The sequence below is a fragment of the Lycorma delicatula genome, chromosome 6 (genome assembly GCF_047948215.1).
Source record: "Lycorma delicatula isolate Av1 chromosome 6, ASM4794821v1, whole genome shotgun sequence".
Lineage (NCBI taxonomy): Eukaryota > Metazoa > Arthropoda > Insecta > Hemiptera > Fulgoridae > Lycorma > Lycorma delicatula.
The window spans coordinates 100159964-100179510 of NC_134460.1; the positions used below are offsets into that span (position 1 = coordinate 100159964).

Consider the following 19547-nt stretch of genomic DNA (forward strand, 5'->3'; position numbering starts at 1 on the left):
ATTATAAGTAGTGGCTGGCTCACTTACATTAAATCTTTTTTTAATTAAAAATTATGCTTAATTATTTTCAGAACTTATTTTTCAAAATACATTAAAAATAAAATAAGTACATTAAAACAGATATTTTTGACTTACAAAAATAGCAGAGGTTAATAATTACTAATAAGTCAATACATTTAAATTAAAAAAAGGAAGAAAATGTTAAACAAAGAACAAAAACATTAAGGGATTATAAATAAATACAAAGAGGAAGTATATGTCAAAACCAAAAAAAGAAAAACCGATACGGGAGATGATGAATATAAAGAGAAAATTTGAAAACTTGAGAACGTGTACACAAATTAAGATTAGAAGAATTATATCAAACCAAAGAGCGATTAAATGATTGGCAACAAAAAACAAACAAAATGATCAACTCAGACTTAGGGAGAATATTGTCAGAAATTATCGGAGGAGTAATGAACTAAAGGATAAGAATTTTTTTGCAATTTATTAAATATCAGGCATGTATGCCTCAGTACATATGTTGTTCTTGAGAGGGTTAACTGAAGTTAACTATAATGTAGATAAAATTAAACAAAAATTTCAAAATAATTAAATAAAATTAAACAGAAATTAAACCAGAAAATCCAAAACTAATACCAGATTCTATTATAATTTTCAATTAATATTAAATCAGATGTTTCACCAAATCTAAAATATATACAAGTAATAATGCCTATTAAATTACACATACACATTTTTAAACTTCAGTTTTTTCATTATTTTTTGTAAAATTATTAATTATTATTATTAATTTATTATTTATTGTAAAAAAATTTTTACAATCTCTGGTTAATAATTATTAATACAGGGTGTCCTAAATAAAACGCAACCCATCAATCACTCATCCATGAAATTTCAAAAGTCAAGCTTACTCCCCTACTCGTTACTGAAATGGACTCTTCCAACATCTGAACATCGCGGCGACGCAGTAGAACACTATCGATATTAACAACAATGCAATCATAACGTTCAGTGTATTCCTAGAGACAAGATGGTGTTTTCATTGTTGAGTCGTACTTCAGTACGAAATCAGTGGTTGCAGTGCAAGATTTGTTTCGTCATAAGTACCCAGATAAACCAGCTCCTAACAAAACATCAGTATTAAGGTTAGTTGCAAAATTTAGAGAGACTGGTTCTGTTAATAACAAGGAACACAAAAGATCTGCGTCAGAGTTGAATACAGATACAGTTACTGAAATCAAAGACCGATTACTTGCCACGCCAAATAAATCGATCAGACATTTGTCTGCTGAAACTAATTTGTCTAAATCGACTGTACATCGGGCGACCAAACGATTACAATTACGACCTTATCGCATTCAAACGGTTCATAGACTTCTTGAGCCCGACAAAGAAAAACAGCTACAATATTGTCAATGGTTCCGTCGATTTCTGCGTGAGGGAATTAATGTTATGGATTCGTTATTTTTCACAGATGAAGCACAGTTTCATTTGGATGGCTATATAAACAGCCGAAACAGTAGAATTTGTAGTGCTGAAAATCCCCACGTTTATCATGAAAAACAATTACACCCGCAGAAGTTGGGCGTGTGGTGCACGATATCACGGAAGATAATCGGTCCTATTTTTTTCGAGTACACCATTAATGCAGAACGATATCAGGATATTTTATTTCAGTTCATTGCACTCTTGGAAGAGGAAGACAAACACTGCTGGCTACAACATGACGGTGTGACATCGCACTATGCAGATTCAACTTCTGATTTCGTTGAATTCTTTGGTAATCGTGTTATCGGTCGAGGCTTGTGGCCACCAAAATCTCCAGATCTGACAGCGGCGGAGTTTTTTCTACGGGGTTACTTCAAAGAAAAAGCCTACAGCAACAAACCACGAACACTTGAAAGTCAATATTGAACGAGGTGTATTAAATATCCAGCCACAAACTTTGAAAAAAGTTGCAAGAAACGCTGTAAAAAGAATTGAAGCTTATATTCAAGAAGATGGCGGCCACTTTCAACATTTACTCTAAATCTAAGGTAATGGATGGTAATAAAAATTACATTTACATTTACACATGCCTTTTTATTATTTCAATACCTACCAATATAAGGTTGGGTTGCGTTTTATATGGGACACCCTGTATATCAATATATTTAAATTAAAGGGTTAAAAAAAAGGATAAATTGAAAAGGAAAATCCAAATACTTCATTAATTAAAATTTTATTTCGCTATAACTCTAGAACTAATGAAAGTAAGTACCACTTATGACTTATCATTAAAAAGCTCTCAATGAGGGCTTATTACTTCTACAGTTAGTAAGTAAGCAAGTCCAAAATCCAAATTTTTAAGGATTTTGGGCTTTTTTGACACTTTTGGATCAGTAGATTGCATTTAAGAGAGGTGTACAACTAGTACAGTCCTAAATCCAACATTCAACATCCTATGGCTAATCTAATGTGGGGAATCCCTAATTATAAATAAATATTGCACTGATAACTAAAATATTTTTGTACTTTTTGCTTATAATACTGGTTTTCTTTGTGTTAAGAGCATAAAATAAAATTATATGTACGCCTACTAAACATACTAACGAGAAAATATAGTCAATATAACAAACCCCTCGCCAGGGGTAAAATACCACATTCTAACAACAAACAGCATATAAAATTCAAGTATAATTTCCTATAAAAATAATATCAACTTCAGTTTTTCTAGACACAATATTTTATTTATACACAAAACTGTTCACTATTTACGATCAGTTTATGATAACATACAAATTGTAATCTGTTTACAAAGTAGCTGCATGGTCCAAACTGTACAGGTACTTCGTTTCTGTTAGTATCACTTGTGCCTAATATTATACTATCATTACCACTAATTTCCCCTGAATCTTCAATGTCTGATTCAGGATTAGTGACAAACAGAATTATTTCATCATGAATAAAATATTTATTCATTACAATACAAAGCACTAACTACAAATGGCCTAACATACACATAACTAAAACACACTTCTGTTGGATGATGGCAAGGTGAATAAGAATCAAGAATGTAACAAAAAAACTCAGCCTTCTGAATGTTTTTGTTTATAAATAGAAAAATGTACCTTAAATTCATAACAGAATGCGTTTCTAGTATTAACAAAATGAACGTTCATGTAAAGGTGTAGGACATAAGATCGCAACTTACTGGTACATGCATCACCATGCAGAGACATTTGGGCGCCTATGTACCAGAACATTAATAGGAATTAAAAGGTTAAACTTATCAAAATTCAAGCAATATTATTTAGCCTACTAATAAATCAAATTTTATTAAAATTATCAAAATTCTTTATATTTTATAGAATACCAACTTCAGCAATTTTATCTGCATGACCACCACCAATCAACGGCTTCTGTAGTTCCTCTACTTTAGATTCAGTTGGAGCTTCATTGTTTTCTAATTCATCATCAATATTCATCTGTTTAAATACAAGAGAGTAACATTAAATTTCAGATCTAAAAACCCTGAAATCAGACTACACATATTCAATCACTAGAAAATATAATATAATGTAAGTAACAAATAAGATATGATTTTCTTAAACATGGTTTCCACTGATATATTTTAATAAAAAGTAATTAAAAATTTTTTTAACCACCTTACCAGCAAAAAGATATGAGGCTTGGCTGATAAATTTTGCATACTAGCATGCTGCATGGAGACAAAAGGTACTACTGAGTTGGGCATGGCAGCACACGGTAGCTAAAATCCCCCTCTACAAACCTGTGATAATGCATTGAAAATCGTTTACCAGTTTTTTTTCAGTAGTAGTTAAAATGGAGTCGATTACAGCCAATATGTCAACATGGTAAAACAGCGCACAGCGATTGAATTTTTAACAGCAGAAAATGTGAATACTATGAATATTTTTCATCATTTAAAAGCAGTTTATGGTAGTGAAACGAATACTATGAATATTTTTCATCATTTAAAAGCAGTTTATGGTAGTGAAACTGTTGACAGGCGTACTGTGATTAGGTAGGTGTTGAATTTCACAAATATGAAGCTGGTAGTAAGCAACAATTGAGGACACACCTCTCAGCAGACGACCAGTTTCTATGACTGATGAGAAATATCGAAATGAGGTGGAAGATTTGCTTCGAAGTGACTGACGCCACCCAGCAACGCATCGCTATTCTAGGCATATCTAAAGAATTATTAGGCCATTTATTATCGAGCAATTGGGTTATCATAAAATCTGTGCATGATGGGTACAGCACAAGCTCTCTTGATGGCTCTCTGCATACTGAAGTTGAGCCTATTCTACAACCGCCATACTGGCCAGATTTGGATCCCTGTGACTTCCACTTCTTCCCTATCTCAAGAGGGATCTCAAAGATAATCATTACACCACCGACGACAAGGTGAAGGAAGCTGTGGTCACTTGGATCTGAGAAAGACCACCAGAATTTTTCCGTGACAGGAAAATGTATCAGTGTAAACTGACATACTGAAAAATAAATACTGAATTTAGTGGATATGATATTGTACTTTTATTAATTTTTTATTTCATTCCAATATCTCTTCATTCCCATGCTATGCTTATGTGCAAAATTTATCAGCCGAGCCTCATATATGTTCTTAAGATCTTTTAGTTTTATCAAACCATCATTAGGAGATTAAAAATAAAGTAAAAAATTATAATGAGTACAACAGTCATGAATATTTGAATGTCATGTCAACTGTTTGAGTATAATGTTGATATTCAGTCATGACTGTGTAATAATTTTAATTTTGGACTTATATTTTTAATCTGATGACGACTGTTTGAAAAACCCGAAATATCTTGAGAACATATATATTTTTGCTGGTAAGGTGGTACAAAAAATTTTTAATTATTTTTTATTAAATAAGACATGATGGAGCAGAAAACAGGAGGACTTAAAAGTATAGACAGACTTAAAAAAAGTTCAGTAGAGGTATATACTTTATATATTCAATCCCTTGCTGATTTCCAATTGAGCTGACATTACTTTTAAATAATAGCAAGATCACAAACATACACACAATATCAATATTTAAAATAAACAGTCATATTTGTAGAACCAAAGTATGTTAATTTAAAAACAGAGAAAAAAGAATGGTAGCTCTGGTGTTGCAAAGTAAATAGGTAATAGTAAATTACCCTTACCCAATGTCACTAAATAAAAAATTAAAATCTATCTTGTGATGATGTACCTGAATTACTTAAGTATGATTGCCTATCTATTTGAAAATGCTACTTATCCTTTTGGATTTTTCAAAAATATTTTTTCCTTTGAGTATTATTATTATTACTTATTGTATGATAAAAAAAACACAAAATTTTCTTTGAGTGCAAACATCATTATTCACTTTTTCAAGTGGCCTTTTTTTGTACTTCTTTATAAAGGAAACTTACTTTTTTACGCAATAGCCAACTAGCACTTGTCATTAAACATATTAAATTTTTTTTGTTTCATTCACACTAAGTTTAAGCCTATAAGAAGTAGGCATATGAGTATTCTAATATTTTATAAAGAAAAAATAATATGATGGAAAAAACTGTTCTACAAAAACTTACAGGAGTAGTAACATTTTTTCCCTGTACTTGTTGCTGAAACAAAACTCTATACATATCACGTTGACCTTTAACAACTTCTAATGCTTTTCTTGTTTGTTTCTCATTTTCAAGCATTTCATTATATAAATTCTGTAAACTGCGTACCTGTTCCTTTTTAACAAAATAAAATCAAATTATAGTAATATAATCAAACATTATTTATACATATTTCTGTAAGAGATTACAGGCAATGAAATACATAATGCATTTTATTTTAAAATTTGACAGACTATATGCAAATTTCATAAAGATTTATAGAATGTCATTACAGCAAAAATAACAGACTTAATAAAAGTGAAGGTGCAAAATCTATTATATTATAGTAACAAAGATAATACGTTAAAGAAAATGAAATTCACTACAAAATATACCGGTTTAAAAAAGTTGTAAAAAGGTGTGAAAATAAATCAGGGGAAGCAGTTCTGTAATAGATAAGAAAATTGATACTACACAAAATTGAAATCAGTAATTAAAAATTTTCTACTCTGACATGAACCTAAAAGTAAAATTTAATTGAAACATAAATTAATACTGAAAAAATTATAAATCGAGTTAGATATGGATTAAACAAATATAAAAGAATTACAAAATACTTCCTTCAAACCAAAAGGGCATGATGAGTAATAACTTCTAAAAATAATTTAGTAATATTAGAAATAATAAACTTCAACATTTATGAAAAAACCAATTTACAAATATAATCATAAATACCCAATTATAAGTGAAAGGTAAATTTTGAAAAGCGATGAATCGTTTAAATTGGTAAACTTAACTTGATAAGTGGTTTAGTTATAATGAATTTTAATTCAGCTGATCATGACAACTGAAATTATATGATAATGTCTAACATTGCCAGAGATAATATTTAAATAATTGAAGATGAATCAATAATTCAAACAACTTTTTCTTTATAAATTTTAAGTTTGATTTGAGCTCATTGGTAATTGATGTTTGTAGATGGTTTTTGATTGGTGGATATTAAAAAATCCATATTACTCTACAAATTACATAAACAATGAAGGCGCAATGATGTGCCATGTAGGCTCAGAAAATGAACAAGAGCAAAAGAGCAATTCAGAATAAAATTCCCAGCATTGCACATCATAAACATAAAAATTCAGTTACTACAATGAGCAACTCACAGATATAACTTGAGCTAAAACTGAATTTTACTGCAATTAATTTCAAATAATAATTATATTGCCTAGAAAAAAAATTTGTGATTTTAACTTGCATAATTTTAGCCTTAAAAAAAAGAAAAAAACTTACACTATAGTAATTCTAGAATTAGAAGACCCAACTTAATGTAACAGGACCTTAATTACTTTAGTTTTGCCAATTTCTGGACAGTTACACAAACTATTAAGTAGTACTACAAACAGAGCCTGAGTGGGAAATGACTTAAATCTCATGGTACAAATCCATAAATGAAATAAAGTAAGAAATTCTTCATACTATCTCCATAAGTAAAGTCATACTATCTACAAGAAAAATACAATCAACCTACACAGGGACTGCCTCTTGGCATATAAGTTTGCTTAAGATTAATCATAGCACCTTAAATAACATTTGAATTGAGAGTAAAGTTTTTTAATTTTTTTTTTAATAAAAACTTTGAATAAATAAAAAGATCAATAACTTACTTTTAATTCCAGAACTTTAGAATTTTCTATTTCTTTTTCATCCATCTCCTGTTTGTTACTGAGCTCTCTAATAACAGCTAAAAGTTTCCGATTTGTTGCTTGTAGTTCTTGTATATCGCTAAATGTAACTAAATGTTTAGATATCACCTGTAAATGTAAAAAAAAATCCCATTTTTCATCAAAAATTTGATGAATTTTTGTAAATTCTGAGTAAAATATTTATTTATCTTTCAATATAATAAAATTTCATAAATTGTAAAAGTTACATAAACAAAAAATTTATTTAATGTATTAACTTATTTAATGTCGCATGCTTTAATGATGTAAATTTATTTGACACTGACCCAAGGTCAGAGTCTGTATAAATATATACTGACCCAAGGTCAGTATAAATTTAATTAATACAGGAATCTGTAAGAGAGTCATAATTTTAGTTATGACAAATAGTAAAAATAAAGAGGGCTGGAATATCATTCAAAATTCTGGAGATTAAAAATAATATAAATTTCAGATTAACAATTTAGCAAAATGTTTAATGGGAAGAAAATTTAGGGGTGAAAAACATGTTAAATTTTCTTTATTAAAAGGAACCGTGTCATGTATTCAATGGAAATCAAAATAAGCCTTTTATAACAGAATTTCAAGTTCCACAATGTAAGTTTAGAAAATTTTGGGCACCCTGTGAGAAGTCAGGTATATTCCCTACTCTTGTCTGCTCTCATCATCGACTCCCTACCTAACAAAAAATGGGCAAAAAGGTCTTCATTCTTTTGTTTGCTGGCTCTGCCCTTCCCAAGGTTCACTTTAATGACTGGTCAATCATCTTAGAATTCAGCTTTTAACAATTCACCTCCAAACTTACATTTTTGCTTTAGTTCAGCAGTAATTATGGCTTCCAAAAACAAAGGCTGCGCTTAACATGAGAGTAAAAGTATTTCATGCTAGTGAATGTAAAGAGATTATGAAGATGTTCAACATCAGTAAAACTAAAGTGTACAAGATTCTAAAGAAACAGGAGATTTTGAAAGTACACCATGGAAAAATAAAGAGGGAAAAAACCAAGAGGGAAAAAATTGAAAACCAAGCCGTTGATAAAATAGTATGGAAGTGGTTTGTTAGTCTCAAGGCAAAAAATCACCGTATATCAGGTCGTGTTACAGGAATTCATTAAAAAGAAAGTTGAAAAACTGGGCAAGACTGAATTCTAAGTATTTACTGGATAGTAGAGAGAGTTTCTGAAAAAGATATCAAATAGTTTTTTAACAAGCTTTGTGAATAATCGAGTGACATAAATAGTGAAACCATTGACGAATGAACTGCTAAACTATCTTCTATAATTGAAGGAATGTACCTGACAATACAGTAGATGGTGGAAAGACAAGACTATTTTTCCATGCATTACCAAATAAATTGTGTTTGAAAGGTGAGTAATATTTGGGAGGACAATTATGACATAAAACTACATAAAAAGAACAGTGTTTATGTCAGAAAAAACTACATTTTTTAACGGAAAAGCTGTTAGGCCATGATGCTTCAAAAATACGGACCTATGGAAGCTGTCCGTTCATAGGAGATCCAACAAAAAGTCATGAATGACATCACAGATCACAGAAAAATGGTTAGAGCATTTAATAAAATGAAAAGATAAAACTGGCATGTTTTGCTTTTTTGGATAATGTGATCTGTCGAAGCAAAATCGAACGTTCCAACCTTCAACTGGCTTGGTTCCTTACTAAAATCACAAGTGTTTCTCAAACACTGAACCAGGACATTAATCAAAATGTTAAAGTAAATTATTATAAACTGTTAATGCAATCTTTGCTCACCATATGAATTTTACATCCTCTGCCTCTGCATTAGTTAACAACCACCTGAATTCTAGATGCGGTACTTTAGATAAGCCAATCTGTTATGAAATTACCAGAAAGTGAGAAAATGTTTTTAAAAAATCAGGACTTCTAATGGGCAAGTTATTTTTAAAGAGGAAAATGAGGTTGAACAGTACAACTACAAAACTACATTAATGAAGATGCTTTCAATAACTGTAATGCCGAGGACTAAATCAAGATATACCATGTTGTGCAAACAGACAATAGATGTCTTAATTGAGAATTTTTCAGAAAATCATGAAGAAGAAAAGGAAAAGAAGGAGAATATGGTACAGAGTTAGAAGACGAATGTAGGCTAAAAGACTTATCAAGATACTGTCAAAAGTTTAAAGGAACTGAAGTAGTTTACCCTAAGGCAAAATAATTGATAGGCTTAGTATGGTTTCTCAGGCTGTGTTTGTGGAAGTTTGGCAGCCAAGCAGCAATGTGTGCAGAAAACCCTCCTTAACTATTGGATTAAATATAGAAAATGTGTTTACAGTATTTTTCTGGTTATTAAGTTTTGTATGTATTAATTCATAGGAGAAATAAAAAAGTAATTGAATAAGGTACGTCCACTTTCTTATCTCAGTATATCCATTATATGCATATTCATGGTTTAATTTTATTAGCATAAATCTACCCTCATTAACTGCAAACTTATCTCAATGGAAAATTTTACAAGTCCTGTAAGTCAGGTTTTACTGTTTTTAATGTTATACTGTTAAATGATAAATATACGAATGCTCACACAATGGTATATCACATCAAAATCCATAATCAGTTCTCTGAATTACTTTGTATTTGCTAAGTTTTTACAAAATTTTTACATGCAAAATATTTTTATCCTTGCTCTCAAATTGAATTTTTATTTAGATAATTTCATTATATGGTTAATTAAAATCAATAATTCATAAAATTGAATGTATGAGGGTAAATCAAATATGGGATTTTTGTTCCTGAGCGTCTACAATTGATAGGACTGGGCCTGCACTTCTAGTATGCTTTGGTGGGGTTATCAGCAGTGGGGAGAGCCGGCCATTTCAAACTCCCAACCAATTCGTCAGTAACACTCACGATGTCGGAGCAACAGGTGCACTCCTCCACTGCACAACGCATAATTATAAAATTTCTTGTTCATGAGTTCAAGCAACAGAAATTTTCCGGACTGACTGCACAGTTCGGGGACCAAACACTGTCCCAAGGGCTTGTTTGTTTGCCTAGCATAAAGAGTTCAAGGAAGGATGTGAACGAGTGTAAAATCACAAACATGATTGCTGTCCTCAGGCCAGCATCATATATGATAACATTCGTGCAGTTCAAGACATTCTTGAAGACGACAGTCAGTTGAGAGTATTCAAAATTGCAGAACAGGTTGGAATAAGTTATTGGAGTTGTCAAGAGATTATCACAAACTATCTACAACATATTCGTAAAGTATGTGCCAGATGGTATTTCGCCTTTTAACCGCAGATCAGTTGTTGATATGTTTGGAGATCTGTCAGAGGCTTACAGCAAGATTTGTAAAAGAAAGTGATGCATTTTTGAGTTCGTCACCTACAATGAAGCATGCCACCACTACACTCCCCAGTTAAAACAAGCCAGTATGAAGTGGTGAGGAAAGAGGATGCAGCTACAGTGAAAGCCAAGACCCAACTGTCAGCTGCCAAGGTTCTTTCAACAGTTTTTTAACTGGCAAGGCATTCTGCTATTCATTTTTTTGCATGAGCGACGCAGAATCAATGCTGCTTACTACTGCTAGCTGTAGAATGAGGTGAGGGTTGCACATCACCGCAAAAGATGAGACCAACCGATTCAAGAGGTCATCCTCCTCCACGACAATACCAGGCCCTATACTGAAGCTCTAATGGTCTCAAAACTATAAGAAATGCACTGGACTCAACTTGATCATCCTCCCTACATCCCGGACCTATCGCCCTCCGATTTTCATTTGTTTAGGCCACTTAAAGAAACTCTAAGGCAATGATTTGAAGATTATGAGGGCATGGAGGGATTCACATACAATTGGCTCCTTAAGCAACCAGCTTTATTCTACAATGCTGCGATAAAAAAACTTTTCGCTGGGAAAAATTTATTTCTAAAGCAAAAAAATAAATATATTTGTTTTTATTTTTCAATAAATAATTTAAAAAAATAAATAAAATCCTGTTTATACTTGATTTATCCTCTTATTTATAATATTTAAGTTAAATATATATACACACATATTGTGCACAATCAAAAAAGATGGAGATGAAATGAGTAAGTGCCTTAACCCATGCAATGAACTGAACAAACTAATTCGGAAGCCAGCATACTGATCACTACATGAAGTGCTCAGTCATTTCTTGTTCTTTTATCTTTCCCTGTGTACAAAAATAGAAAAGAGATTCTTAATGCTACAATTAATAATCGTTACAGAATTACTAGCTTTTAATATTTAATTAATTCCTGCTACTACATACATCAGATGAAGTTTTAACATCAGCACGAAGTGGTTCATTAGTAAGCAACAAAGGAACTGACACACCCCTTGATTCTTCCACTTCTTTCAGTAGAAAGCAAACCTACAAACAAATCCATTCCAGAATTAAGGAAAAGTTCACTACATTTCTTTAATACAATATAGATAGATAGATAGATAGATGTATTAGTTTTATACATGCATAAAATTATCATGTAATTTTATTTACAGGAAAAATCTCTATTACTTATTATTATTGTTACCTTTAAACACATTGTTCCAACTTTTAACATTCAATAAATAAATATTTGTGACCTGCAATAATTACATATTACACATTACATATTTAGAAATGTACATCAGTATCTGATATTAATTAACAAACTTCTTCTTGTAGTAACTTGTAAAAAAGGACTCACAACTAGAGACATCTGGCCCTTAGACCACTTTAATCTTTAATAACAATTTGCATTAAAAAATGTTACATTTTAATTATTATTAATGCTGTACAATAGTTTTATATATATAACCATTGTACGATAAAAAATATCATAAAACATCTTTATAATAAAAAGTGAAGTTGAATTTTGATTTCAGATTGTTTGAAAATGTAAAGTAAGTAACAGAATCTTCAATTTTTAATATTTAAACACCACAACTGAAGAACTCTAAAAACCAATAAATTACTCAAATGATGAGTTATATTTTATTACTGTGTTAGACTGTTCTTTATTATAGATTCTAAGATGTTGGCTATTCTAATAACATGTCGGCTATATATATTGTTACCACATATATGCCTAATTTAATATCGATGGGCGATAACATTAGCAACGATGTGAGCTGGCGCACAGTATACGGACGCGCTGATACAAGCAACACTCCCACTGTGCAGATGACCGTGCAGTTCTCCTACCATAGCAGCACTGCAGCCCCACCACTCTCAGGCTCCAATAAAAGAGCATGCAAGAGAGTGAATTTTCAATTCATCATTGACCACCACCAGGAGAAAACTAAGAAGATGGAAGAAGACAGAAGTTCCTTGGCTGCCTCAATGTGGGACCTCCCACTAGATGCCAACATCCCTGCCGGAGCAGCAGGCCTGGACAGCCTGCTGAGGGAGCGACTGGATGTGGATGCTACCTTCCTGCTTCAATCGCCATGGCCAGCAGGCTCAGCAGCAGTAGCCAGCCCAGCAGGTGATCACTCAGAGAGAACCACCTCTGCCGTACCGGTGAAGGATGACCGATGCCGACCCAACACTGCGGGGCTCTAGGGGCCACCACTGCCATGCTGTAATGGGGACCAACTGCCGCTGAGAGAAGCCCAGTCTGACTTCAATGGACGAGGCGCAACTCCCTGACTTCACCAGAGAGCAGCTTCTGGACCAACAGCTCTTCTCAGAGCTAACGCAAAAAACAGTCCCCTTTTCAGGGCCACCACAAGGTTATGAATTATGAGCCGTCGAAGTCATTTGACAACAACAGCCCTTCTCAGGGCTACCATTAGGTTAGTAATTACAACGAACTGTCGAAGCCAATCGACAACAAAAATGGCCCTTTTCAGGGCTACCATAAGGTTAGCAAAGTGCCACATGCCATCAGAACCATATATACATATTCTATATATTTTTGATGGAGTTTAGGTCGGAGCTCCTTGTTGACCACTGAAGAAGCTCAACAACTTGCTTAGAAAACAAGTCCTTTATGTAGAGATAGGGGTTTTTTTTTTGGAAGGGACGAAAAAAAAACAAACGATAGCGCCTGAAAGCAATGATTCTATAACTTATAAACTAGTTTGTAACAATATGCGTTATAATGATAAATAAAATAATAAAAATAAAATTAAACAAACCGCACAACACAGAAAAATAGGAAAAGGTAAAGCACAATATAAAATACTGAAAAAATATATTGATCAGCTGTATTAATCAAATATAAATGTCCAGCTTTAAGAAATAACAAGATATTTGATAACATCGTCAGATTGTTTCCTAGAAAATCTCAGATGTCAACTCTAATTTAAATTTCCGATGCAATTTTGCATAACTTACACAACCCACAAGGATGTGGTATATAAGCAGTTTAGAGTCATAGCTGAAACAAACGGGTGCATCGGTGTGATTCATTATGTGTCTGTGTATAAGATTAATATACCCTATTTTAAATGGCAAATAATAACCTCCTCTCTATGTTTATTCTGGTAGTGAGAGGGGTGACGAGGCACTGTCTTGCTAGTAAATAAAATTTTTCACCAAGAAATTTTTTAACTGACAGTAGCTCGCCTTCCTCCATTGATTGGCAGTATTTTATACTATTGGTAGTACCTTCAACAAAAGAAAACTCCCCTGGACCCTCAGATGTGATCATCACATCCTCACCACCAGCCTGAACTGTCAAGGATGACAAAAGCAGGCAAAACCTTTTCAGTCTTTGTACATCAGACCTGATTCTGTGCCTAGGAAATACTTCAAATTGACTTTCATCTGAGAAGACAACACATGCCTCCAGCCTCCAAGCCTCCTTTATCCAGCTAAGTTCAGCCTTACACCAAATTTTGTCACTTTTTAGTCAGATCACATACCAAGGCTTTGCAGAATCAATAGAAAGCATTCATACCTACCTCACAAAGCCTTGACACACACACACACAAATATTGATGTCTTTAGGTCACTACAAACTTGCATTACGGTTTTTAAGATTTAAAATTAAATGCTTTCGATTCTGACAAGGCGAGGTTTTGCACGGCCTGCCCCTTCACAAAGCTTCAGTAATGATTCCGACTTCCTTAAAATGTAAACACAAGTTTTAGACACATTAAGTTTAGATGCTATTGATCGGTATATGAGTTACCGCACTTGTGCACAGCCATAATTTGCCGCTTGATATCTTCAGATGATCGCTCCATTTCCACAAATTTATATTCACAATATAGTAAAATGTGTAGCAATTATAAACAATGGTCTGATACAACAATAAGTTCATAAGAGAATGTGCACTCAGCTGATCCATCACAAACAAAATACAAAGAAAACAATTATACAGTCAGAACAGTCAAGTGCTGATAATCAGGAGTTATCTATCGCAGAATGATTCTTGTCCAATCCAACAACTGAGGAAAACTTTGTTAAGAATATTGTTAACATCTTGATGAATATGTGGTGGAGCACCCTTGTTGGAAACTGAAATTAGCAGAAATCTGAAGAACAGCAAAAATCTCATGCATGTCAAGGGTACATGTGTCCTGTCTCACAGTGGGCTCCACGAAAGAAATAGACTGATGATACAATCTGTGTCCTAACCAGAAACTGACTTTCGGTGTGTCCCTTTCAATTTTGATTATTGTACGGGGGTTTTCAGTAATCTAAATTCAATAATTGTGTCTGTTAATTTTCTCGCAACAAACTGATATCTTAGGGTCATTTAGTTTTATATAATGGTTTATATATAAAACTTTAGGCCTGCAAACTGAGCTGCTATGAACAGCGTCGTGAGCAGTAGAACAAGGAATCTACAGTTCGTAACTAGCCCACCTAATGACTTTCCAGAGCTGGCAGTAAATGCATCACAAATGATTCACAGTCTCATCACTAACTGAATTTTTTTGCATGATTTCCAGTTGGTGATATCAAGCTCTAGTCTCTGAAAATTGTACCCAACTAATAGACCTGTAATATACACAAGCATATTTTCTGCTGACCAATATACAGAACAAATCTTGAGAGCCTATGTTTAAGAGATTAGGATTGCTGATTTTCTAAATACAGACATTACATTTTTGGATAACTAACTATAGTCCGGACACATGTATATAATATATACAATTACATATTATATATATGTATGCATGTGTGTGTGTGTGTGTGTGTGTGTGTGTATGTGTGTGTGTGTGTGTGTAATACATATACTAAAAAAAATACTAACTCAAATCTCCTTTGCCTGAATGTGGTCTCACATCTAAACATCACATTTATAAAGACAATGATAAAATTGTAACATCACACTGATACTGAAAATTAACTACAAAATAATATGCTTGGTAATATCTGCTTTTTTTTATCCTGGAACTTTAGTTGATTTCCTAACAACCTTTCAATAAAACAAATACTTAAAAATTAGTATCGGTTGATAAAAAGCCTGCTTCATTAATTAGGTTAGCAAATCAACTTTTAATATACCTCTGAAACACTTGATCAATCAAACCTTCTGTTCTCCAATTTCTACAGTGTTCACATATTTCAATTTAGAAACTGATTTAACAATACATTAATTTGTTAAAATTGATAAATTCTTCTTTTAAAACAGTGCAACACTTAAATTGAAAATTTATAAATTTTAATGTTTGCTTTTGTGCCTTCTCCAGAAAAATTAAGTTTTAATTTAACATTTACATTATTTTTACTGATAATGAACCATTACCTGTCTACTTAAATCCGTAAGGCTTTCTGAAAGACATTTATTTTCACGAGTAAGATGATTTGCTTTCTTTTCAGCTTCATGACTACTGTGTCTTAACTTGGCACATTCACTTTCCATTTCATCAACTTTTACAGAAAGACTTTCAACAGTATTCATAGCATAATCATAATCTTCCCTTTGTTTCTTTAATATAGGAGCTTTTTCTTCAATTTCCTAAAATAAGTAATTAATAAAATCTAAAGGTTATATAAACATATTATTTAACAATTATTTATGTATATATACACACAATATAATAATCAAATACAGGAAACAACTATGTAAAAACAACAAATGATTAAGAATGAAATAAAATGTAACTTTAAGCACATAAAAATAATACATATGTACTACATGATTAAAGATGAATGGTGTCTATTAATAAAAAAAACAAGAGGAAGGAATGATTGTAGACAAGTAAAACAGATTTGTCTATGCAGAAATTTCTCAAGTTCATGTGAAAGCCCATGTTAATTCATCTGTTTATTTATTACTGATATTTAAGATGTTACACCTATATGTTACGATATATAATTGGGTCTTGAAAAAGAAAAAAGAGGAAACAGGGATAGTATCTGAAACACAGATACAAGAATAAAAAAAATGATTACAGTAAAAAATAAACAACAGTTGTTAGATATAAGAACAAAAGACTATGTTAAAAAAAATCATAAATAATTAACTGATATTACACGAGAGGAATTTTAAAGTGATGAAGAAACAAATACTGCATCCTTCATTATCATTTTATTTCACTGATTTGAAAGAGAATGAATATAAGTTAATGAGAGCTTGTGAAGAAATGCAATCCAAAAAATTTTCTAAAAACTTTCCAAAAACTTTTCACTACACATAGTGAAAAATATCCCAAGTTTTAAAAGTAAAATTGTAGCTTTTTTTCAAAGTTGCCAAATCTAAATGTAAGCAATTTATCAGTCAGTAATGATGGTTATCATTTAAAATACATTTGTTCAATGTGTATTTTCAGAGTTTTTCATAAAAAAATTTATATAATATAAGTACAAAATGCAATTTTGCATGTGTGACCTAGCAAGACTACAAATTTCTTCCAATAAACATTTTATGTTGAAATATATGCAGCTAAATCAAAAATTAAATGAAATGTTTTTTAAATAAACATAAAACCTATTTAGAACCTAAAAACTCAAAAATTCTCCTTCTTTAAATGAATTTATTACATAAATAAGTTAGGATCAGTTTACAACCTACATTTTCAAGAACATATAATCTAACTGGCCGATTAATAAAAGTAATTTTTTAACTGTACCAAATATTCAAACAGTAATGGTGGTAAAATCTGTAATGGTTCAAATAACAGGATATTACTTTAAAAGTAATCAGAACATTATAATCCACATCTTAAAGAGCTTATTACCCTTAAATGTTTTAACAAGAAAGAATTATAAATTCAACGAACAAACAAAAATAAACTAAATAATGGTAATTATAAAAAATGATTGACTTTTAATAAAATTTTGCTCATTGTAACTTAATATAGTAAACTATATTTGTTAATCTCTGTGGCAGAGTGGTAGCATCTTGGCCTTTCATCCGGAGGTCCCAGGTTTGAATCCCAGTCAAGCATAGCATTTATCATACCCTATAAAATTCCATTTCCATCTCCTACACACAATATCAAGCTATGTGGTGAGATCAGCAAGCAAAAATAAAACATAATCTCTAACCCAGCCTCAGGTTTACAATACACACAATGCCAGTATACATACCACTAATTGTGGCCAACAGTGGGATATAAACCAGCTATTTATTTTATTAAAATGAAAACAGTTTCTTTTATAAAACTTATTAGTCATATTATTTATTACATTCAGTAAATGAAATGTAGGACTGAATAAATTTTATGCATCAATGTGTAAAATTTTTGAAAATTGAGAAACAACTTCAGATTTTAAAAGAATGAAAATTGTTGTTATACCAAAGAAACCAGGAAACAAATAAATGTGAGAATATCATTACACCATTAGTTTAATGTTTTTACATTAATAATTATTAAGCTAGTTTACAGACGTAATAGAACATGCATTAGAAAGAGGTATTAGAATTATCAAACCAGTTTGGTTTGGTAGACCAATTCGGTTTCAAAAAGCACTTTCATAAAAGAAAGGTCTTGCTGGCCTTCAGATTCATTTTAGAAGGGAGGGTTAAAAAGATTACAAGACAAGGCATTTGTACACCTGGAGAAAGCATTTGTTAATATAAAATAAAATATTTAAAATTTTATGAAAGCTCAAAATATAGACACTCTTTATACTCTGTACTCTTTATTCAACAAGGTTCTGTAAGAATGTAGCATTTATAAGATTAGATGAATAAAAGAAAAGCGCTTGATTCAGAGAGGATTGAAAAAAGAATGTAGTTTGTTTGCATTGTTTTTCATCATGCTTCAAGAATATTTAATATAGGAATTAAAGGAAATTTGAGAAAAAAGTAAAGATTTTAAGATCAGTTCACGGCATTGTTCTTTTGGCATAAACCAAAGATGAATAATTAGAAATATTAAATGGCGTGAATTTATAGCTAGCGAAAAACTTTATTCTGGAAATAAATTAACCTAGAACAAAGGAAATGAGATATGATAAAGGAAATTAGACACTGAGATAGAGAAACACAATACACCAGAAGTGAAAGAATTTTGTTTTGTAGGTAAGAAAATTACAAAGGATGGATGAAAGTAATGAAACATTAAAAGCATACTGCACAGAATAGAAAGCTTTTACACAAAAAAAATAAGTCTATCAACACAAATTAAAAATTAAAAAGAGATTCTTTAATATATTTGTGTGTAGTGAACACTTTATGGTAATGAAATATGACAGAGAAAAAAAAGAGTGGAAAAGAGAACCTGGAAATAAAGACTGACATCAAATAAAGCCATGAATTGTTACTTAACTGTTAAAAAATAGTAACTATAATACCTTAAGAATAGTATTGACATAAAGATTTAATTTTCTATTTTGTTCTTTTTCTAAAATAAGCTCTTCAGAAACTTGGGCGTACTGACAATAAATTTGAGTTAAAGTCATTCCAGATTTTATCAAACGACCAGCAGCAGCTGCAGCTGGGGATAAATTTTCAACTACATTTTCCAGTTGTTCTGAAAAAAAGAAGAAAAAAATTGTTATCATACACTTAACAATAAATAATGAAGTAAATATTTGTTATTTCAATGTATTTCTTCAATACCCGATAAGCTGCCATCTGTTGAACTACTGTCATATCGTTTCCCATGTTTTTTTCTTCTTTAATTATATATTGAATACAATTTTTCCAAACATTTACATTTACTCTATAATCATCTTCTCTCAATAAATTTTTTACATCACATATCTTGCATGTTCTATTATTATTACTTAAGCCTTTGACTTTGAGACCAACCTTGCAATGGTATGAAAAAAGACTAACACAATATACTAATTAATTTTGAAATTTTATCTATC

The 19547-nt window shown here is 31.5% G+C and overlaps 1 protein-coding gene across 4 annotated transcripts in view; it reads right to left on the reverse strand.

Moving 5' to 3' along the window:
• The window catches only part of Mgtor (nuclear basket protein megator), a 122720-nt gene that overhangs the window by 80147 nt on the left and 23026 nt on the right, over nucleotides 1-19547 (reverse strand). For all 4 annotated transcript variants that reach the window (XM_075368199.1, XM_075368201.1, XM_075368200.1 and 1 more), the window contains exons 7-12: nucleotides 19026-19204; nucleotides 16030-16242; nucleotides 11613-11714; nucleotides 7280-7426; nucleotides 5598-5747; nucleotides 3366-3473 (exon numbers count right to left, since the gene is read on the reverse strand). In XM_075368199.1, coding sequence (XP_075224314.1) covers nucleotides 3366-3473; nucleotides 5598-5747; nucleotides 7280-7426; nucleotides 11613-11714; nucleotides 16030-16242; nucleotides 19026-19204 — 899 coding nt within the window. The remainder of the gene's footprint in view (nucleotides 1-3365; nucleotides 3474-5597; nucleotides 5748-7279; nucleotides 7427-11612; nucleotides 11715-16029; nucleotides 16243-19025; nucleotides 19205-19547) is intronic.